The sequence below is a fragment of the Heteronotia binoei genome, chromosome 2 (genome assembly GCF_032191835.1).
Source record: "Heteronotia binoei isolate CCM8104 ecotype False Entrance Well chromosome 2, APGP_CSIRO_Hbin_v1, whole genome shotgun sequence".
In the NCBI taxonomy this organism is placed as follows: Eukaryota; Metazoa; Chordata; class Lepidosauria; order Squamata; family Gekkonidae; genus Heteronotia; species Heteronotia binoei.
In genome coordinates, this window is record NC_083224.1 from 44,811,750 (window position 1) to 44,834,630 (window position 22,881).

Here is a 22,881-nt window from a genome sequence, read left to right on the forward strand (position 1 = left end):
ATTTTAATTGAGTCACTGATAGTCTTCAATACTTTAGCCCATCATTACAACATACTCTGATCAAGTTGAACTGGATTCTGTTCCTATGCCCTTCACTATAAATGTAACTCTAGCATTACAGCAAAGGCCGAGACATAAAGCATCTCTGCTAGAATGTTTTAAGTCCTAAAGAATAGATTCTTCCCTCCCTTTCAGAACTACCATGAGATAATTATCCACTGTCTCCAAGATCCCCCACAGATAGTTTCAGACCTACCATGAGATAATTCTCCACTATCTCCAAGACCCCCACAGACGGACAGAAGGATGTGCGGCATCAGATTACATGCTGGATTATCTGTGCTAGTCTGCAGGTGAGTTCGAGAGAAGCTGCAAGGATCAGTCTGTCCTTGGCCACTCAGTTTAGTATCACTGAAAATAAGAGAATTAAAAGGCATCAGTACTGTGCAGTGCCAATAATATCAAACCTTAGATTTTGAATAAAAAAATTATAGGAGCCCTTTATTTTGGAAAAAAAAAGATGTCTCATATTAAGAGGATTGATCAGCTATAACAGAATGATGCAGTTCCAATCTGTATCCCTTTTTGTTAAAAAAAAGGAAATGTACATGAGTACCTATGAAAGTGATTCTTACTTTTTGCAATCTTCTTTTAAAAAGTTGTAAAATTATTTTTTAAAAAGATATTTGGGAAGGAGCGCATTGTTTATTATGGATAGTGCCCCTAGGGTGCACATCCAAGGCAATTGCCCAAAGATAGCTCATTTTGGTCCTTTTTTGCCAATAGCTCATTTCAACTTCTGAAATACAACTAACCAAATATGGGATTATATCCAGTCAATGTACTGAGTGGTACTAAACCTATGGAACAGGAATTTTCCTCTACTGCCTGTCAGACGATGGGATCTCAAATCAACCAGACCTTGAATTGTTGCAAAGTTAGGCTTTATTCGATAATCCATAAATATCTGAACGAAGGAAGATTGAGACTGATACATTGTAGCAATAGGAGGCTGGCTATATTGGGATACATCAAAGGGAACTATACAAAGCCACAATTCTAAACACTGTTGAGGTGAGGTGCATAGATTCACACGGTCTCTCCCTCTTATCTCATTGTTGCTGCTGGTCTTCCAGGGATAGCCAAGCGGCTGTCCATGGAGGCGCCTTATCTTCAAAGAAGGGAATTTCTGCCTTTGTTAGTATCAAGGGAAAGAAAGGTTCACACTGAGTATTGGTAACATCTGCATTTTCTACTTTGATATGCAAGGCCTTTTCTCATGGTTAGTAACAGAGTTTAAAGATGGCTACAGTTCAGCTAAGCCTTTTATCCAGTAAAGTTACATCTGCTGACACTGCCTTCCCACTGACACCAAGAATCCCTCAAACAGGAAGGGCTGAGTGGAATGCCCCCACACCAATAAAAAGTACTTCCTCTGATAGACAGTGATGGTAAACAAAAGATGGCCAATGACAGCTCTATAATGGAGATGTCAAGCCTTGAACAATCAGTCTGGCTTACACACATGGCCAGTGCAATAAAACCAGTGACTCAAACACATACCTTTTAGGGAAATAGAGTGCCACCTGCTCAGCATCCAGGTTCGAGAGATCCTCCAGGTAAATATCAGTTGGTCCCAGGTGAGGACTTCTCTTCACATAACCTCAAAATAATGCAAAGGATTAAGATAAACCACCCCTATTGTTTTTTGCAAGGTATCTCAATGATGCTACTGCTTTCAGCCCCTTCTTACCCCTTCTTGTCTCCTGCTTTAGCTCTGAGCTATCACTTGGTTCTGGTTGCTCCAAACTAGTTTTCCTTGGGGAAGGTGCTTCCTGATCCAAACTGGATTTTCTCGATGATGGTGCTTCACAGTCCAGTTCCTGATTCTGTCCAATTGTCTCCACATTCTTTTCATTTTCTGCAGGCTTTGCATGGCTTTGCACATCTCCTGAGAAAGTACATGTTGTCTCTGGATCACTGGCAACCATCTGAGCAGAAGAGGTGGGCTCTCCAAAGCCATTTCCAGTAGAGAAGATGGGTGTTGGCCTAATTAAAGGAGTGACTGGAGAATGTGATGCATTAACAGTGTCTACAGTGCTCAGCTGGCATTCTGAAATGGCAACAAAGTGTGTTGTCTCGCTCACAGGAATGGTAGTTGGAGTGACAGTCACTGTAGTTGTGGTACTTGTGGTAGGTTTTATTGATTTGCTCACCTGTATAAAAAGGAAAAGAGTCTTGAACCAGGTAGTGAAAAAACCAAGGGGGAAAGTCAAGTATATTTGGAGGATATTTTGTGCATCTGACAGCTATTTCTTCATACCCATACACTCTTGCACTTATCAGACCAGGTCAAAAGGATGCTGTTTGCAATGACTTGTGGCGAGTGAGGGGAAAGGAGAAATAGGAAAAAGATTCATAGTGGGAAAGAAAAAGACTCTAGATCACAATTGTCCTATTTTTGAGATTAAGTACCTGGAATACTTTCTAGCATTAATTTCCTCAATTCTTTCTGGGTGAGGATATAAATTGCTTTTGATAAATCCGATTTTGGATTGCATACAGATACTAAATATGGTTCTTTTTGTTCAAACAAACAGTTGCAGCTTCATAGTGTAGGTGGGTAAGGTACTGGTTGGACTGGAGTTAAGCATGCATTCTACATTATTCAGTTTCATCTTCATGCTCCAGGAAGAGAATAATTACAATTCTGATGACTGTATTCAACATATGTGTAGAAAATGCTCAATTTCTTATCATTTTTGTTGCAGCTTTACCATAGAATAATGGCCTGATGAAGGGCTGAAACAGAGATTTACCTGGGACATCCATTGCCGTGGTTATTGCTGTGTGTTTCAATCTAAGTTTTGTGGTGCTTGGGGAGCCAACAGTGGGAGGCCTTCTGGAGTTCTGGGCCCAGTGGTGAACCTCCTGATGACACCTGGGTTTTGGCCACTCTGTGACACAGAGCATTGGGCTGGATGAGCCACTGGACTGATCCAACATGGCCTCTCTTATGTTCTTATAGTGATGTTCTTACACCATGCACCACCAGTTATGACTGGCCCCATCTATCTATCTACTATGGCCCTTTTTATTTGGCTGCTGGGACTAGCTAAACTGTATCCAAGGGTGATGAATTAGTTTAGCTTCTCTCTCTGTGAGCTTGTTCCCATACTCTGCATACAAATTCTGCCCAGAACCGCCGAGCCATTTCTCATTGGTGGTCACCAGGTCAGTAGGCATGGACACTGGCACCTCTTGCTAAGGAAGAGAAAATCGAATCATCTGTAAAATGGAAGTCCCATATTCTGAAGTACATATCCATTCATCAGATGATTTTGCCCAGATACTTTTCCAAGGCCAGTGTCAAATAGCAATAAGAAAAAGCAGATGTACTTTTCCTGCAAAGGATGTGTATGATTTTTTTTTTCGTAGCAGCATTTTCAGGAGCTCTTTTTTAACCACACTTACTTCAGGCAGTCTTCCCCAGGACCAATGCATGTGGGCTTCAGAACCAAGAGGCATTTCAGAATTTTTGATTTCCAGTTCAGAGTCACTTTTAGGGGCTGACTGACAACTTGGAGAAAGGCTGAAACAGGGAGATAAAGTAAAATAAAAATCTTTTTACTGACTGAAGTAGTAGAGAAGCCCAGGCCTCAGATTCAGCAGGAGCTCACAGGAGCACACCTCCTGAGCCTTTCTGATGGTTCCTCCTCCTCCCCACCTACCTTGTCCATTGAATAGTAGGTGCAGCTGCATAACAATCCCTGGATAAGGAAAGCAGGCAGCCAGCCAGCCACCAGGAGCTCTGTCATGATTCCGGCAGCCCTCATTAACCCTTGGAGAAGCCCACAGCACCCTTTCTCCACTTCTTATGTGATTTTGGGTGGTTGGGGGTGGTGGCTTGCTGGCCTTTTGACTGGGGTAAGGAGTAACCCAGGAGACCCCCAGGTGAGCAGGCCTTGCTTGCCCAGGGCTCTCCTTTCTTGCATCAGGTTGCTTTTGGCTGGGGGTGCGGTAGCATATGCTAATGAGTTATGTTAATGAGCTCCAGCACCTATTTTTCTTCAAAACCACCCCTGGAAAAGCCTATTGACCTAAGCATGGTAGAAGTCACCTAGATAACAAGTCATTATAAGCAAGAAAGAAAGAACACACTGATGCAAAGAGACACCCTGATCTTCATACAGTCAGTCATGAAGCCAGAAAGAGATTCCAGCTGGTAGTCTTCTTAACTAGGCTTAGAATGCTGCAAGAAAGACATCTAGGAAACAGTCTTAAGCAATGGGGCTTGCTCCTGGACAGTTTTCTTTAGACTGCAGCCCTAGACCTTTTTGACCTCAGAAACTTTATCTTCCTTGACTGGGCTACAAAGCACAGGACTGACCTAATGACATTCAAAGAAATGACTGACCTAATGACATTCAAGAAGCACCATGAAGTATGATGCATGGTCCCAGGAGAAGCTCTCTGCTCCTCCTCACAATGCACCACCACCTCTAGATTGACTGAAGCCTGAAGGGGACAATCTGAAAGCCACTTTCCACCACCTTGTGTTGCTCAGGGCTAGAACTGAGGGGAAATTCAAGAATCATCAGGTGAAAGGAAAAGGAAAAGGGGGGTGCTCATCTATCCAAGCTTCTTTCCCAGGTAACTTTCTAGACCTGAAGATGATTAGGGTAAAGACTGGGTTTCCTACCGTAGGCCATGCTATTCAAAGACCTTGTAGTAGCTGGAATCCAAATGCCCTGACAGATTCTAATATTTTCTTTCAAAGAAAGCCATGTTATGTTATACAAGCCCTCTCTATATACAAAAGCAATTTCCCATAAGGCATAGGAAGTTGATGGGGGGTGGTAGATGAAGGATGGACAAAAGGAAATTCGTCTCTACATAGTTGAACTCAATTGTGGAATTTGTTGTTGTGAGGATAAAGTGGCTTACATTATTCTCCTCTCCTTCATTTTATCCTCATAACAATTCTGTGAGGTAGGCTAGGCTGAGAGTGTGTGACTGGCTCAAGGTCACCAAGCAAGCTTCCATGACACAAGGAGGGATTCAAACCTGGGTTTTACCTCTGCATGGGAGGCAGCTCTCCATCAGAAAAAGGATGGGCTTCCTTTGGTGGCAAAGTCTCCGCTCCTTCACTCTGAACATCAGTGAATGAGTAGTATAATGAACTGCTGATTTAAAAAACAAACGAACTAATAGTACATTGACATTGTTAGTTCCATCAGGTCTTAATGAAAACAGGTGTTGATACAGTTGTCTATTTATACAGGAGGGTCATATTAGGAAGAAGTCAGGCACTGAAACCTCTACAGCCTTATCAGGTTTCTCATTAGCTACATGGAAAGTGAGGATATGCTCAAATCAACGGACAGAGAAACAATACAGCCCGTCAGGTCATCTTTGGACAATTAGTGACCATCACATGTATGTATATGCATGCAGGCAAATCTACCCACAACTGCTACCCCCACCTTTTCTTCTAGCTGAGGGAGAGCTGGGAAAACAGGGGAAAGGCTGTGGATCAGTGGCAGAGCATCAGCTTTCCATGAAAAAGGCCCCAGGGTCAATCTCTCTGGGAAAGGTTTAGGTGGTAGATACATGAAGGGAACGATCTCTACCTGAGACACTGGTGGGAGGCAGCTCCTTGCCAAGAGATAATCATGACCTGTGGGACCAGTGGCTTGGTGGACTATAAGATGGGTTCATGCATTCAGCCTGCATATGAAGTAAGGTTGCCATTCTCCAGGTATGGTCTGGTGGTTTCCTGAAATTGCAGCTGATCTCCAAACTACAAAGATCATTTTCCCTGCAGGAAATGCAGGTTGCTTTGGATAGTTGACTTACTGACATTTTACCCCACCCCCAAGGTCTTTACCCTCCTCAGGCTCTCCCCTCATCCTCTAGGAATTTCCCAACCTGGAGTTGGAAACCTTAAATCCCGCTCTTCAAAATCTGAAGGTGGTAGAATGGGTGTGGGTGGAGAGTAGGTTTGCCAGCTCTGGGTTGGGAAAGTCTGGAGATTTGGGGGTGGAGCCTAAGGAGGGTGGGGCTTGAGGACAGACCTTAATGAGGTATCATGCCATAGAGTCCATGTTCCAAAGCAGCCATTTTCTCCAGGTAAACTGATCTCTGTGATAGTGGGAGATCTGCAGCCACTACCTGGAGGCTGGCAAACCTAGGGGAGGATGAGATTGTAGCTGTAGTCTCTGCCCTCAACCTACGTGCCTTTAAAGTGAACATGAAGGGCCTGTAAGGGTACTTGTCAGCACATGTTCTCCATCTCTATGTGATCATGAAATCTGGAGGAGGGGGAGTCCCTCATGGAGACAGTTATGCACATGTAGGCTTTTTGCATGCATTAAATGACTAAGACGAAGCCATTTCCATTCTGGCTAGGCAATACTGGATTAGAAGGATCAGTAGTCCAAAACTACTGAAGGCAGTTTTTGATGTAGTGATATAGAATATTTGTGAATGGCGGTATGAGCAGCTATGTTATACATTTTGGCAGAATCTTTTTTTGTAGAAAAAGCCCAGGAGGAACCTATTTGCATATCAGGCCACACCCCCTGGTACCAGGCCAGCTGGAACTGTGTCCCTGTGCATTCCTGCTCAAAACCCCCTCTGCACTTTGGGCACTAATGCAGGTCTGGGGTTACTCACTTGGAAGCCAAAAGTTTCCGCTTTTCCTCCAGAGACATCTCACTTTCTGTTTCCTCTTGCTCTTCTGATGTGGAATCTGCTGGTGACTCCATCCTCCTGGCCTTCCTCTTACGCCTTCTTTTCTTATGAAGGGTTGTGTCAGACCTGGAGGCATCAGGGTTTCCACACAAGCTGGAATACCTAGTTGCTGGATCCGAGTTTTTCTCAGAAGGGATGGGAGATGTGCACAAGGAGATGGGGATGCTTTCCTGGAATGCCAGAACAAATTTTTGCCAAACATCTGATCCAAATTAGAGTCATCTTAAACGAGAAACCAAGCAAATCCAATCCAATGCTTTGGCATTGAAGGAAGCCAAATTCCATGAATTAAATGCTAACAAAATTACACGGGCTAGAGGCTAATTCTTTGCATTTGGCATCATAGGGGAGCACAGTCCAAGAAATGTGTCACTTCAAGACTATCCTTTGATGCCTACCAAAATCAGTTAATACACTTGAGGCTGCTAAAGCACAGCAGGAAAATATTTTTCCCCTGAAGAACCTATATTTCAAATAAATGAACCTCCGGATACCCACTAATCATTTCTTGCTGAAAGTTTATGGGCAATGTTGTGTGTTACTCCATTAATCTGCTTTATGGCAACAATTACTACAGTTTTGCAGCACTGATGCCAGAGGGAAGTCAAGAAGGTCCAAGCGAGAGATTTCAGCAGGCAAGAAAGCAGGGCTTTAGCAACCTGAGGACCCCCACTTTTATTTAAAATGCTAAAAGACCCCCAATCCCTCTCTTGCCAGCCCACACCACTCACTGGATGGCCCCTTTCAAAGTACCTGTGGCAAACCATGCATACCTCTGAAAGATTCTGTCCTCAAAACAATACAGTGAACCTCTTATCAGTAATTTTTTTAAAGCTAGTTTTTAGAAAAGTATTTATTCTGTCTGCTAGATCAGGTTTCAGAGGGCAGCCAATACTACAGGGCCACAACTCAGAACACCCTGACCCAAGTTCCTATTGCCTCTTGACTGGAAAGGACTTTGTGCCAGAGACATCAAGAAGGTTCCTTATGGTTAATAACGTCTAGCCAAAGGCCATCTAAACAAGGTGGAAAGGGGCCTGGAAAAGCTTTCAGAGCTGCTCATAGAAACGGAACACAAAATCTGAACTTCTGTTATTTAACTGAAAACTGCCACTGGTTATTGTTGTCTGCGCAGGCAGTGGCTTTTTTTCACTTCTATGATGAAATCCTTTGAACTGGAAAGCAGAGTGAAAAATCAATTTGGTGTCCTACTAGAAGTGACCAATGACTGCACTAGGACTTTGTCTCCCTGGTGCCACCCAAAACTTAGTGCTCTTAAGGTTGAGCTACCAGTTCACAGAAACGAATCAGTACCTTTTCTGCCTAGTGTGCTGAGTGAATCTAGAAGTGAGCTGATGGCAGGTGGTGGCAGTAGCTCTATGTTCCCACCCTTCAAAAGCTAATCCCATCCTCTTCCCATGAGATGGACAGTCCCTGCCCCCATTTCTAAAAAATGGAAGATGCTCCATTATCACATTAGCTGGATGATGATGATGATATTGGATTTATACCCCGCCTTTCACTCTGAATCTCAAGAGTCTCCTTTATTTTCCTCCCTCACAACAGACACCCTGTGAGATGGGTGGGGCTGAGAGAACTCTCACAGCAGTTGCCCTTTCAAGGACAGCTCTGCAAGAGCTATGGCTAACCCAAGGCCATTCCAGCAGCTGCAAGTGCAGGAGTGGGGAACCAAACCCAATTCTCCCAGATAAGAGTCTGCACACTTAACCACTACATCAAACTGGCTCTCCAAATGTCACAGGAAGGGCTTGCCCTCTGTCCTTACAAAGGACCACTGGCGTGCCCTTGCAGAACTGCAGTTTGAGGAGCACTTCAGCACACCCCTCACAGGTGTGCAATATGGTTGAGCGGGACCAGCCTGAAAGGGACGGAGATGGGAGAGGAAGCACGTCAAGATTCTTCACAGGGAAAGTGCAAAGCAGGAGAGCACTATGAACACATCCTGCCTTTAGTTTAGTCCAGACTTCCCTAGCATGGTAGTCCTGGGCTCCATAATGCCCACTAGTCTTTCCCTTAGTAAACCCTGAGCTTTTCAGAAAAAGGCTGGGGCCATTGTAAGGCACTACTTGTTACTGGCTGCCTTCATTCAAATGGAAAGGTTTTCCACCTGAGAATTAGAAGGACTGATAAGCACCTGGCTCTCTTTAGTCAGTGTGTGATTCCATTCACCCTTCAGGTTTTCCTTCTTTCCAAGGAACGAATTCTGCTTGGCTCAACCTCCTGTAGAAGTGGCCTTTGCCACCCCCTCCCAAAATTCCAGAGGTGCCCACAGGCTCAAAAAGGTTGTGGATAACCTGGTTCTAGTACTTAAGGGAAGTTTATGAAGAACTATGCCTTTGTACCTTTCAGTCAGGCCAAGAAACACAACCCACCTTTTGTTCCTCCGACTCTTCAACAAAGAAAGCTTCTCCATTGTCACCCAGCTTCATATGCAGGTCAACTGGCTCCCCATTGATTTCTATGTCAACCTAGAATGAAGTTAATTTTAAGCCACATCATCAATAGAAAAGTTAGCACAAAGAGCAGGCTTCATTCTCACCAATTATAACATGTGACTTGACAGTTTTTATATAAATTAAGAAAAAGAAGAAGACTGTAGATTTATACCCTGCCCTTCTCTCTGAATCAGTCTCAGAATGGCTTACAATCTCCTTCATCTTCTTCCCCCACAATAGACATCCTGTGAGGTGGGTGGGGCTGAGAGAGCTCTCCCAGAAGCTGCCCTTTCAGGGACAGTTCTGTGAGAGCTATGGCTGACCCAAGACCATTCCAGCAGCTGCAAGTGGAGGAGTGGGAATCAAACCCAGTTCTCCCAGATAAGAGTTCACACACTTGCATAAACACATTAAAATGCATAATACACATTATTATATATTATACAATGGAGCCAAATGCCTTTATAGTTCCATTATAGCCTATGGAGACGATTATAGTCAATGATCCCCATAGGCTATAATGGGGGATCTATCTGGGGGGGTGTGGAGGTCTGGGGCACAAGTTGTTCTTTTGAGGTAGATGCACCACATTTTCAGTGTAGCATCTAGTGCTGCTACTTAAAATATCCCACCCCCCAAGTTTCAAAAAAATTGGACCGGGGGGGTCCAATTCTATGGGCCCCCAAAGAAGGAGCCTCATTCTCCGTTATTTCCCATGTAAGGGAAAACAGAAAAAACAAACAAATAGGAACTGATGTCATACCAGAGAATCTCTGCAGTAAAAATGGAAGGAGGAGACACTTTTGCAGAACCAGTGCCACTGTTGCAATGCCAGTTCAACAAATTGAAGCGGGGGAGGGGGGGAGTGCTGCAAGTCTAGCACAGCTAGTGTGTGTACAGAATGCTGAGCAGTACCAATAATGCACTAGTGTCCAACAAACCCAGTGCCTTCCCTTAAATTCTTTCTTTTTTCCTCCACTGAAAACAATGGAGGATGGGGGTACCTTCCTGGACTATCTTATTAAGGTTGCCAAATACCAAGTGAAATTATATCTGATCTCCATTCCCTGAAGAAAATGGCAGCTTCAGAGGTCGCATCACATTGGGAGGTAGCTGAACTCTCTCCCCAAGCTCTACCCTCCTGCAAACCCCCAATTCTTCAGGAATTCTCAAGCCAGAGTTAGCTTAATTAGCAAATATCACAGGAATTAATGGAACTTTCAAATTAATTTGTTTAGGTGGTCAAAGAGTCATTTGTTAGGTATATACAGGGTAACAAGAGACATACCCACCCAAAGCACAGGATGGCTTATATCGGGGATCACTCACCACTTTCTCTGTTGAACGCAGGACACGGAGTTTCCCAAAACGTACGTGGAAAGGTGAACACAGTAAAGAACCATCTGGTTGCCTCACCACAATGACATCAATGCAACCTGTCAAGGTGGCCGGATTCAGGCCCTTGTATAGCTCCTTCACAGTGCCAAAAACCGTCTCAGCAAGCTGGCCTACGTAGTTCATTGTTTGAGACTGAAAGAAAAATGGAACAAAGAAACAACCTCAAGTTAAAAGAAGCTTCCAGAAGTTCATAAATGAAGTTAAGGACTTCAAAATAATCGGTTACCTTGTGCCTCCAAGCGGCAGATGGCACTGTACTATTTTCTGACAGTTTAGTTCACTGCATCGTATGTTACTATATGGTGCTGCTCAGACATGAATCTGAACACTAAACCTGTCTGTAGAATGTTCCAAGAATTTATGTTAAGCATATGTGCTTTGATGTGGCTAATATTTCATGATGGTTTAGGTGGTTGAGAGCTAGTTTGGTGTAGTGGTTAAGTGTGCAGACTCTTATCTGGGAGAACCGGGTTGGATTCCCCACTCCTCCACCTGCACCTGCTGGAATGGCCTTGGGTTAGCCACAGCTATTGTAAGAGTTGCCCTTGAAAAGGAAGCTGCTGTGAGAGCCCTCTCAGCCCCACCCACCTCACAGGGTGTCTGTTGGGGGCGGGGGGAGATACAGGAGATTGTAAGCCACTCTGAGTCTCTGATTCAGAGAGAAGGGTGGGGTATAAATCTGCAGTCGTCGTCTTCTTCTTCACTTTAAAATAAATATTAGCATAAGACAGAGTGTGGTGGACCATTATCCAGCTTAATATCATCAGATTGACCAAGGATATTTACCACAGATCAACCATGGTGGGAACTAACAATCAAGGCAGTTAGTATTTGATCCAGGCCATACCCAAATTCAGACTTTGATGTGTTCTATAGCTCAGTGGCCAGAGATGGAGCACAACAGGCAGAAGGCTATGGCTTGCAAAATTCATCCTCTGCATCAGCAAGTTATAATACTATATTCCAGTGGCAGGGGCCAATGTGGCAAACCTTCTAAAAGTTTCAGTCCCCCATCACACACTGCCCATCATGGTTCACTAGATGAGCTCATGAGTTTTAGATGGTCTAAGTTAAACCAACCATCCCCAGTACGATGCCCACTGGCACCATGACCAGTGGTGAACTGGCCAGGGTGTCAGCTTGCCTGATGGCAAGTGGGCCCCCTTAAACATTAGACAATATGTTAAAAAATTTAATGTCTTTTTAGTAGCTTGAAAATATAATAGAGGTTCCATTATTATTATTGTAATGCAACTAAAATTTACGTTGTATTTAAGGTTGCCAGCCTCCAGGTGGGGCCTGGGGAATCTCCCGCTTTTACAACTGATCTCCAGTTGGCAGAAATCAGCTCCCCTGGAGAAAATGCAATCTGTATTTACATTTAATATCTACTTCATACTGCCAGTGAAATGTGCAATATATGTACACTGTAATTACTAAATATATATATACATTTATTTTGCAAAAGTTTTAATTGTACCTTTTTTCCACTTATGTATTTTTTGAAAATTTTCTTATAAAAATAAAATGATAGCCTTAGAGTTGTGGGTGGGCCCCCTTTGTCTCCTGGCAACCAATATTTTTAGACCCAGTCTGTTGTGTCCTAGGCTCAAATGGGAGAACTGTTACTTTTGGAGGGAACTGTTACTTTTGGAGGGAAGCCGAACAAGCCAGAGCTTGAACTCCACACCAGGGTTCCAGAGAAGGCCTAAGCGTGCCCAATCAGGGGAAGGATTGAAACATAGGCAGCCAATCAACATCCAGGCTCATACTGTACCCAGATAGGCCCTTAGGGCCCTGTAAATAGCCAATCCGTGTAGATAGTTAAGGACCAATCAGAAGGGGGCAAGAATTGTACAAAGGAGCGGGAAGTTTGAACAGAGCTCAGTGTGTGTTGTGTATGTGTTCCTGAAGTAAAGCTTGCTGAAATCACTCTCCAACTCTGGTCTCTTACTGCGTCGACCCCAGTACACTACACAGTCCGCCACTGACCATGACAATCACCAACATGGAACTTAGAGCACCCTCTTCCCCAAAGGAAAAAAAAACCAGTCCTGGCTTTCCTCTATATCTTGGGGCTCCATAGACAGAAATGAGGAGGCATCACATTTGCATCCACAGAGAACACTCACTTGGAAAAGAGCTGCCTCTATAATGGGGATTTTGGCTGGGAATCTACCAATATTTTGAAGAAACTTCCAACCTTTTTGTCATTAGACATGTTCCCCATGGTAGCCATTTTGTCATGGCACCTACTACCCATTCTCAAAATTCCAACAGTACCTATAGGTTCGACAAGGTTAGAGATATCTGCCTTGGACTATGAAGCTTCTGACTAAAGTGCTATAGTCCCTGATGCAGTGTTGAAAATTTCTTTTTAGAACTTTGTAGTGTAGAAATTAAAAGCTCTACCAGTGGGGATCTGCAATACTCACCAGGGGATCCCATCCCCCCACATCACCTCTTCTGCCAGTTAGTTTGGTGGGGTTCCAGCTCCCCCATCACCTCCAGCACAACTAGCCAGCCAGGTATGGCTCCCAGTCTCCCAATGCCAACACTGGGTCTACTGCAACTCTCCCCCCATTGCCTCTGGCACTGGTAAGTCTAATTCTCCATTATCATTGAAACCAGGTCCACTAACTCTTGCCTCTGCACCACCTCCAGCTCCAGCAAGACTACCATGGCTCCTTGCCTCCACTGCAGCTCCTGCCCACTAGGCTTCCCAAATCCCCCGCCTTGCCTGGGGACCCCCGATTTGGAGCCTTCTCCCCCCCGCTAGCCAAAAATCTGGAAAGCGGGGGGAAATGGCAGCCCTTCCCACCCAGCCCCGATCTCAGCAGCTTCTCCTTGCCCTGCCCTTCCCACCCAGCCCCGATCGCAGCAGCCTTTCTTCAGTTTTCCCAGGCTGCTTCCTGCCCCAATCAGCTGGCTGGCGGGGGGGGGGGAGAGGGAGCCCCGCCCGCAAAGGACCATATACCTTTGCACCTCCAGAAGCTTGACTTCAATTTAGGATGGTGTGTCTGTGAAGAAGCTGGCAGCAAATGGTGAGTAGAGTGGCTGATCCACTGCTTCAGACTGTCCAGGGGGGCGGGGGGGAGAGAGAGAGGGAAACGTCTTCATTATTCCCTATGTGATCAATTCTCATAGGGTATAATGGGGAATTGTTCTGGAGGTTTCGGGGGCTCTGGGGGAGCTGTTTTTTGAGGTAGAGGCACCAAATTTTCAGTATAGTATCTAGTGCCTCTCCCCAAAGTATCCCCCAAGTTTCAAAACAATTGGACCAGGGGGTCCAATTCTATGAGCCCCAAAAGAAGGTACCCCTATCCATTATTTCCTATGGAAGGAAGGCATTGAAAAATATGTGCTGTCCCTTTAAATGTGATGGCCAGAACTCTCTTGGAGTTCAATTATGCTTGCCACACCCTTGTTCCTGGCTCCGCCCCCAGTGTCTCCTGGCTCCGCCCCCAAAGTCCCCAGATATTTCTTGAATTGGACTTGGCAACCCTATGCCCACCACACCATTGCCTTCACTGCCCATGACCCCAGAACAGCTCTCAGCCTCAGCTGTTGGGTTTGCCCTGGCTGTCAGGCATATGGCAACTCCCTGCCCTCCCACTGACACAGGAGAAGGTGTCTATGCAGCATGTGCAGAAAACAAATTAGTTTGTAGGGGGATTTAAACCCCAATGTATTTTCAAGTTTTCAGAGTCCGCCCCCTTTCCAGAACTTTTTTTTTTTTTAGCCAGTCTGAGCCCGATCCACATATTCATAGATAGGATCATGTTTGACTATTAGAATATAAGATACAGATAACGATTCAGCAAGTGGTCATTTATCATGACATCCATAAACCATCCTTGTAAAGAAATTATATGTACCCTATTTGACCATTGTCAGAAGAATTTTATCACTCTTATTTCTACACATTTCCAGTTGCCTATAGATGTTATTGTCTGAACCCAATCAGCTCTTCCTGATGATTAGTACAGCTCCATCACAAATGGTAATTTGTGTTCAGCTAGTGTTATGGATCTGGCTTTCTGTAGGCAAGAATAAAATAAGAGAGGTGTCAGATTTCTACACCTCCTGACTGCTTAGCTCATTCCGTTGATGGCATGACAAATCGTGTTAAATGTCTGAATGGGCTTTTTGACATTGCATATGGCTTTGCACATGACTAAGATTCAGGTGATAAGAATGGTTTCATCATATAGACAAAACAGAATTTTTGTCTCTGTACATGAAGGTTGTACAAGCCAAAGAGAGTCATAAAGTACATGACTAAAATCAGGGCTTTTTTGTAAAAAAAGAAAAGAAAAGCCCAGCAGGGACTTATTTGCATATTAGGCCATACCCCCTGGTGTCACCATTGTTTCCTACAGGGCTTTTCTGTAGGAAAAGGCCTGGCAGAAACTCATTTGCATATTAGGCCACACCCCCTGGCACCATGCTAGCCGGAACTGTGTTCCTGTGCGTTCCTGCTCAAAAAAAGCCCTGACTATCATAGACAAGTCAAACAGGAGGACAATTTCCAAAGTATCTTTAAAAGGTCTTTAATCCAGGGGACATCATTTCATATTTCAATTAAAGGAGAGGCAGACAGATTTCTGGTGTTGGGGGTGGGGAGATTTGAAGCAAATATATAGATTCACTCTCATATAAATTAAAGATTAAACTGCAAAAAAAAGAGAAAGAAAATAAAGAAAAGCAAAACAAATACTATTATTTTGCAAGTCTTTATCGTGATTCCTTCCATAATCACACAGTAGCAGCACAGAGTAATAAATCACTTTTTAAGAAGAAGGATTTTCCATTATTGCATGAATATTGGTTAGTTTATAGTAAATATATAGTAAGTTACTGAAGTCAACTCCAAATCTGTAGTGGAATTCAGGACTGGAGGGGGTGCTTTACAGGGAATAATCAATTAGATTGAAGGGATGTTTAATCCCTGCCATACTTGCATATTCTCCTCTGCATCTACCCATGTCCTCTTGTCTCCAGCAAGTTCTTTGATTGCTGAGCAATGGGGAGAATAGATGAGCAAGGAATGGGGTTGCCAAGTCCAATTCAAGAAATCTCTGGGGACTTTGGGGGTGGAGCTAGGAGCAAGGAGCAAGGGTGTGACAAGCATCACTGAACCCCAACGGGAGTTTTGATCATCGCATTTCAAGGGACGGCACACCTTTTTAAATGTCTTCCGTCCCTCCACCCTCCCCTTCTCTGATTTCACCTCAGAGGCGGAGCGGGCTGAGCCCATCTCGGAGGAGCAGCTACGGTGAAGCGGAGAAGAGGCAGCAGCGCAGCGGCGTCGCCCGCTCCGCCTCTGAGGTGAAATCAGAGAAGGGGAGGGTGGAGGCAGGCCAGAAGCGCGGCGAGCCGCGAGTCTGACTCCTATAAAGACCCAGATTCGCGGCTCGCCACACTCCTGGCCTGCCTCCACCCTCTCCTTCTCTGATTTCACCTCAGAGGCGGAGCGGGCGATGCCGCTGCGCTGCTGCCGCCTCTTCTCCGGTTCACCTTAGCTGCTCCTCCGAGATGGGGCAGCTCGCCACACTCCTTGGCGCCGTTTCCCCCCCCCCCCCGCTTCCTTTTTTTGGAGAGCGGGGGAAGAGGCTGTAAATCCTGGGGTCCCCCGCCAGGGCGGGAGGGTTGGGAAGCCTAGCAAGGAAAGTGTTGAGCACTCCCTCCATTTCTCTTTTGCATGTGCTTGCTTACCACCACCACCACCCCCAGCATACCAGCAAAACTCAGGATTCAGAATCTCATTTCTCTTCAGAACCCCAGCAATTAGTTAGCCTGAAATACAGGAGTCCCTGCATGGGAGGAGTAGAGAGCTGGGACTGTACATCTACCCATTATCCCCTATAGGGTGGAGGGAAACACACCTGGATGAGAATAAAGTAAAGTTTCACAGTGTAGGAGTTGTAGGAGACAGGCCTATCCACACTAGTTTAACCACACTAGTGGTTTTCCTCCCCCTTTGATCCAGTCTGCCTGTTCTAACTGGGAAGTTCTCAATCTCAAATGACAGCACAAGATCGAATGTTTGTTCACTATGCTTCTATGCCAAGCATGCATGGAACTATGACCAGGAATAGCCTGCATGCAAACAAATTTGCCCTTCCATTCACAGTCTTCTGAACAGCTTGCTCTGTGAAGTACAGAATTGTAGAGTTGTTTTTGAGACCAGAGGCCCAACAAGGCATAGCCTGTGTTAATACATGCAAGCCATTACAGTTTGTTCTTTTTTTAGCCAGGGCAAAGATCTGGAATGTTCTAACCAAGCCACTGGAAGTTACACGGATGTAAATGTCTTTCTAATAGAGATGCACTGATTGCAGAGTCTTGATTGCCAGCAAATACCTATTCTGATTAAGGCATGATGCACTCTTAATAGGCTGCTGCAAATTTATTTGCCATACCATAGCTAATGATTTAAATGGTAATTACTGCCCATTGCAAAATGGTTAGACAGGTGAGAATGGTTCTTATCCTGCAACTATCTGGAAGCAAGTGGAAATAGAATTGCCAGTCACCAGGCGGAGCCTGGAGATCTCCTGCTTTTACAACTGATCTCCAGCTGGAAGAGATCAGCTGCCCTGGAGAAAATGGCTGCTTTGAAGGGTGGACTCTATGGCATTGTACCATGCTGAGGCCCCTCCCCTCCCCAAACCCCACCCTCTCCCAGATCCAAACCCAAAGTCTCCAGATATTTTCCAACACAGATCTGGCAACTGTAAGTGAAAGACTGCAGGATGGGAAGGCATGTAGCAGAACTTCCTTCAAGTGCCAGTATACAAGTCACACAGGACTTTTTTGTAGCAGGAACTCCTTTGGCATATTAGGCCACATACCCCTGATGTAGCCAATCCTCCAAGAGTTTACAGGGCTCTTAGTACAGGGCCTACTGTAAATTCTTTTAGGATTGGCTACATCAGGGGTGTGTGCCTAATATGCAAATGAGTTCCTGCTACAAAAAAACCCCCTGCAAGTCAGTATGGACAAAACAACCACCAACAACAAATGGCTCAGTGGCAGAGTACCTGCTCTGAGTGCAGAAAGTCCCAGGCTCAATCTCTGACATCTGCTAAAATTATCTAATAGGAGGCAACATGAAAAACTCTGCTTGAGACGTTGCCGGAGAGCTGCAGCCAGTCAAGAAAACAATACTGATTCTGTTAAACCAATGGTCTGGACACAGTATAGGAGCTTCGAGTAATCCCCTAGCCATCAGAAACAAATGGGTTTATTCCCTTATCTAGAAGGTAGTTAAAGAAACATTTACTATATGATTCACAACCCTCAATGAAACACAACTCTCACACAATATAACATCCCAAACTGCAATTGTTATTATGGCTTGCATCCTTGGAAAATGATTTCCTTACAACACATATGCTATGTAGGGACAAATGACTGTTTTGCCCCACAACAATTTGCATATATGTCTCTATCAGGCCTCAGATTCATTGGGAGCTCACAGGAGCACAGCTCCTGAACCTTTCTGAGAGTTCCACCTCCTCCTTCTGAGAGTTTCACCTCCTTGTCCATTGAATATAGTAGGTACAGCTGCATAACAATCCCTGGATGAGCTCCACCACCTATTTTTCTACAAAATGACCCCTGGTCTCTATACACACATGCACGCAGATGCAAAGCACTGTCATCCTTTGGCAATGTTTACAGACAAGTCAAGAAGGTTTCAGTCACACACAGCAGAGAAAGCTACTTCTTACCCAGCAAGAATGGGGCAATTCCATATTGGCTCCCTCCCTAGAAAGAAACCCACCTCTCCAGGACAGAGCAAAAGAACTCATCTTGCTCCCAAGCATCCCACAAGTCATTTTGAAACCTATACAGAGTCAAAGTACCACCAAGGGAGGAGGACCACATTCCTGCTTCCTGTACAGAGGACAGAAGATAGAAGTCTGGCTTTTCTATTATGAACGAGTCAAAGAAAAAACACAACTCCTAGAGCTGGCCCCGCTAGCTCTAGAAGCTTCAGTGCTTCTGTCAGCTCTGCCCTGCGCTGAACTGAGAGAAGGTCACGAGAGTCCCCTGGTTACAGTAACCTGCTGAGCAGAGTGTTTTAATTGGCAGCCGTTTGTGAATAATTTGTGAATAATGCACAAGTAGGATTTGTGTGTGTGAAATCTGTATTTATATACACACACTCTTGCAACTGTCTGGCATGGAAAAGTGGGGTGGGGAGGGACACAGATAGCAGCTGCAGAAGTTTTTCGTTGCAGAGAGAAACACCATATGGGAAAGATCTCCTTATCAAAATAAGAGGCCGCAGTGCACTAACTGGATGAGAACCTAGCTGTGGGCTGGAGTTAAGATTGTGTCCCAGGTCTGAAAGAAAGGTTTGATCACTGAGTCAGTGGATCCAAAACCAAAACTAAGAGCAATAAACCATCACCCAAACAGACACACACTTAAAGCATATGTTCTTTAAAAAAAGGCTCCAGTGGACACTAAGAGTTGGTATACAGGGCAATAAGAATATACAAGCACATAGAAGATATGCATCTGTTGCAATATCTGGACGCAGTAGGAGGTAAAATAGGAACACTGAACTTGATGGAGATTGCTATCTCAACCTACTTTGTGCCTCTTTCAGCCAGGGCAGCAGATGAAGATGGCATGACAATATATAGTCACTGACTGTAGCTCGGTATCAACCTTAGACGTAAAGGGACAGGAATGCTTCCAACGGGCCAGAGGCTATGAGGTCACTGAATTACATTAATAAGTTACCAGTCTCAACTCAACAGAATCTTGTGGAGAAAGGACTTTAGAGCTTTGCCTGGACTTCCAAACTCAACAGCATGCAAGACAAAGGGGAATGCCCTCTAACAGGCAGGAATGTCAGGTATTTTAATCCATGTGATAAAGTTGCTAGCAGAATTGTTCAACATGGTCACAAGTGCCAAATATCTTACTTCATATTCAAAACAAAGGAAAATCACAGTAATGAAGCAACAAAGCAAAACTGAAACACCTGTGATTATAAAGCACTAACAGCTCATGACTACACACTGTGACTGATTTCCCACTAGCCTTTTGCCATTCTCACGCTCCTCTTCTCTGCAAGGCTTCCACTGGATTTCACACTATCTTAGGGTTGCCAAGTCCAATTTAAGAAATATCTGGGGACTTTGGGGGTGGAGCCAGGAGACATTGGGGGTGGAGCCGAGAGCAAGGGTGTGACAAGCATAATTGAACTTCAAGGGAGTTCTGGCCATCACATTTAAAGGGACTGCACAAATTTTTAAATGCCTTCCTTCCATAGGAAATAATGAAGGATAGGGGCACCTTCTTTTGGGGTGCATAGAATTGGACCCCCTGGTCCAATCTTTTTGAAACTTGTGAGGTATTTTGGGGAGAGGCACTAGATGCTATACTGAAAATTTGGTGCCTCTATCTCAAAAAACAGCCCCCCCCAGAACTCCCGATACCCGCGAATCAATTCCCCATCATTCCCTATGGGAATCGTTCATAGAGGTGCATGATGACTCTGGGGGCGGGGCTTCCCCCGCTGGCCAACTGGCTGGGGGAGGGGAGAAGCCTGTAAAACCGGGGGATCCCCCTCTGGGACCTGGGGACTGGGAAGCCTCCACTATCTACCCCAGGCCTGCAACTAGCTTCGCCTCTTTTGCGAAGCAAACAAGATCCTCTAAAAAACAGTTTCTGTTTGCTGCACAAAAAAGGTGAAGCTAGTTGCAGCATGTGGCGGAACCGGCCCGATTCTGCCTTCAGACCCGGTCCCGTCAGCTCCCTACGGAGTCGCCAACTCCTGGAGGGAGCTATGTCTCCTCCTGCCCCTTGGGCTCGCTGCCACCACCTGCTCAGTCCCGGGGTTCAGATTGAGAGGAACAGGACTCCCAATCCCCCTCTCCAGCTGTGAGGCCAGGCCTCCAGGTCCTCTGCCACCCTGCACTTGGGTTTCACAGAGACCTCAGCGCTTCTTTGGGGCACCCCTGGAGGATTGGCACCTTATCCAACTGCATGCCTTCCCCCCTTCACCTGGGGCCCCCTTCTTAACACAGCGTGGCCTAAAGCGGTTTGGGGATCTATGTGGTACAGAGATTGCCAGTATTTAAAACAGAAAAAACATTTATTTAAAAGAGAAAAATATAGGAAAAGAAAAACACCAAAACAAAAGCAGTTGCATCTACAAAATTAGCACAGCACAGCCCAGCACAGCAAAGCCCAGCACAGCAAACAGCATAACAAAATAAAGTTGATTATAAACGCATCCGGCTGGCCCTGATCTAAACTTGCCCTGTCTTGTGAAGTACTTACTTAGTCTGCCTGCCTGGAGGCCTCATTTTCCTGAGCAGGCCTCCCCCAGGCCGGAGCTCAGAGGCAAGCAGCCTCTCTTCCCGAGCCTCTGCTCCAAACTGAGAAACTCTTCCTGCCTAGCACATGGCAAGAACAACAGCCCTTCCTGCCTCTCTAGGAGACTTTCCCCCTAGCGTTGTTGGTTTGGCTCTGGAAGGGAGGGGGGGAGTGAGGGGAAGGCTACAAAGCCGGCTGAATGGATTTACTGATCCCTGCCTTTTTGGATGAAGCACCAACACTCTCAGATGGCGTTTCTCCACACGTCCCCCTCCTTAAATTCTGAGCCGGAGGGGTTGCCTCCTACAGAGGTGACCCCGTAGCAGAATCCAAACAAACAAGGAGAAACCCGTTAACCAAAACATTACACAAACATTCAGGTATTTCTCCAATAATACACAAAGTCCAGCACCCTAGGTGCCCATGTCCCTTCTGGCCAACAAGTCGCATTGCTGCATTCAGAAGGAATGTCCCGTCTTTAAGATGTACTCCTCCGTCTCCCAGGACCACCTCTGGAGTTTGGTGCTCTCCCTCCGTTGCTGCTGTGGCTGGGGTGAGTGGCCCATCAAAGGAGCAAATTCCTGGCCCCACATCTGAAGTTGGAAACTGCCCAGTTCCCACAAAGTTGCTTCTTTATCCCTCATTGGTGGAATGTTCCCTCTGTACACTCTGACCTCCCAGAAAACCACCTCTGGGGCTCCAAACAATTGCTGTCCCAGCTTCTTTTTGTCTCCTTCCTTCATACCTATATGCACCACCATGGACCTCGCAGAGAATGGCTGTGGTACATTCACCTGCACCACTTTAACTGCCTTTCCCATTTTCTCCATAGCCACCACACAGGTAGCATCGTCTAGATCATCCACAATCATATGGGGTCCCTCCCATTCCACTTTCCGTTCACCAGAATGAAGGGGCAGGAAAACCATCACCCTATCCCCTGCCTCAGCTTCTGAGAACTCCACTTTCTGGTCCCTTGCCACCTCACACAGTGGTTCCCGCCTCGGGTCACTTTGAAGCTCAGACAGGAACATTTCTGGCTCCCCCAGACTTCCTATCATCTGTTCCTTCAAGCCACCCCTAGTCCCACTGTTTCCAGAACACCCAGCCAACGTTTGATCTGGGTTCTCCGCCCCCTCAGTTGGTTTTTCAGTGTCAGCCAACTGAGCTCCTTCCTGCCTTGACGGCTCCACAGCATCCTGCTGCCCTTGCGGAAATTGGCACCCCTCTTCCCATTGGGCACACCCTCCTGCAGGGTTTGAGACAGACTGGTCCTCCCCCTCCCTGGGTGGTGGTGAGGTGGCTTCCCTAACGTTGCCTTCCTCCCCCCACCTTCCCCTGAGGGTTTGGCTTGGGTTCTCAGTCCCCTCGGTTGGTTTTTCAGCACTACCACACTGACCCCCTTCCTGCCTGGAAGGTCCCACAGCTTCCCAGGACTCCTGTCTGCCCTGCTTCAAGACGACCTGTTTTGAGAGCATCTCGGACGATCCCACTTCCTGATCCACAGCTACTTGGTGAACCGGTTCCAACCTAAGGCCGCTCCGGACCCCCTTCTTGAACCGCTCCCGTCCCCCCAAGCCTTCAGCAATGTGCTCCTCTGAGCCCACATTAGCCTTGCTGCTCTCAGAACCTCCTGTGAAATCTCCACTCTCCACCTTGGTCTCTTCAGCATTCACATCCTTTACGCTAGACAGGTTCCCTTCCTCGCTAGGAACATCCACAGCCTCCGGCTGCACTTGGGGAAAGCTACACCCCTCTTCCCCTTGGGAACACCCTACTCCAGGACTTGAGACAGGCTGGCCCTCCCCCTCCTTGGTGACTGCCCTCTCTTCGTCCTCAGTAACCTGGGCTATTTCCCCCTCCCTGGTTGGTGGTGAGGTGGCTTCCTTAAAGTTGCCTTCCTCCTCCCACCTTCCCCTGGGGG

The 22,881-nt window shown here is 45.9% G+C and overlaps 1 protein-coding gene across 1 annotated transcript in view; it reads right to left on the minus strand.

Moving 5' to 3' along the window:
• The window catches only part of LPIN3 (lipin 3), a 30,515-nt gene extending 19,773 nt beyond the window's left edge, over positions 1-10,742 (minus strand). The window contains exons 1-8 of the mRNA XM_060230915.1: positions 10,542-10,742; positions 9,150-9,245; positions 6,679-6,926; positions 5,079-5,186; positions 3,455-3,592; positions 1,754-2,211; positions 1,564-1,663; positions 257-411 (exon numbers count right to left, since the gene is read on the minus strand). Of these exons, the coding sequence (XP_060086898.1) occupies positions 257-411; positions 1,564-1,663; positions 1,754-2,211; positions 3,455-3,592; positions 5,079-5,186; positions 6,679-6,926; positions 9,150-9,245; positions 10,542-10,733 (1,495 nt within the window). The 5' untranslated portion in view covers positions 10,734-10,742. The remainder of the gene's footprint in view (positions 1-256; positions 412-1,563; positions 1,664-1,753; positions 2,212-3,454; positions 3,593-5,078; positions 5,187-6,678; positions 6,927-9,149; positions 9,246-10,541) is intronic.
• Between the last annotated feature and the right edge of the window lie 12,139 nt (positions 10,743-22,881).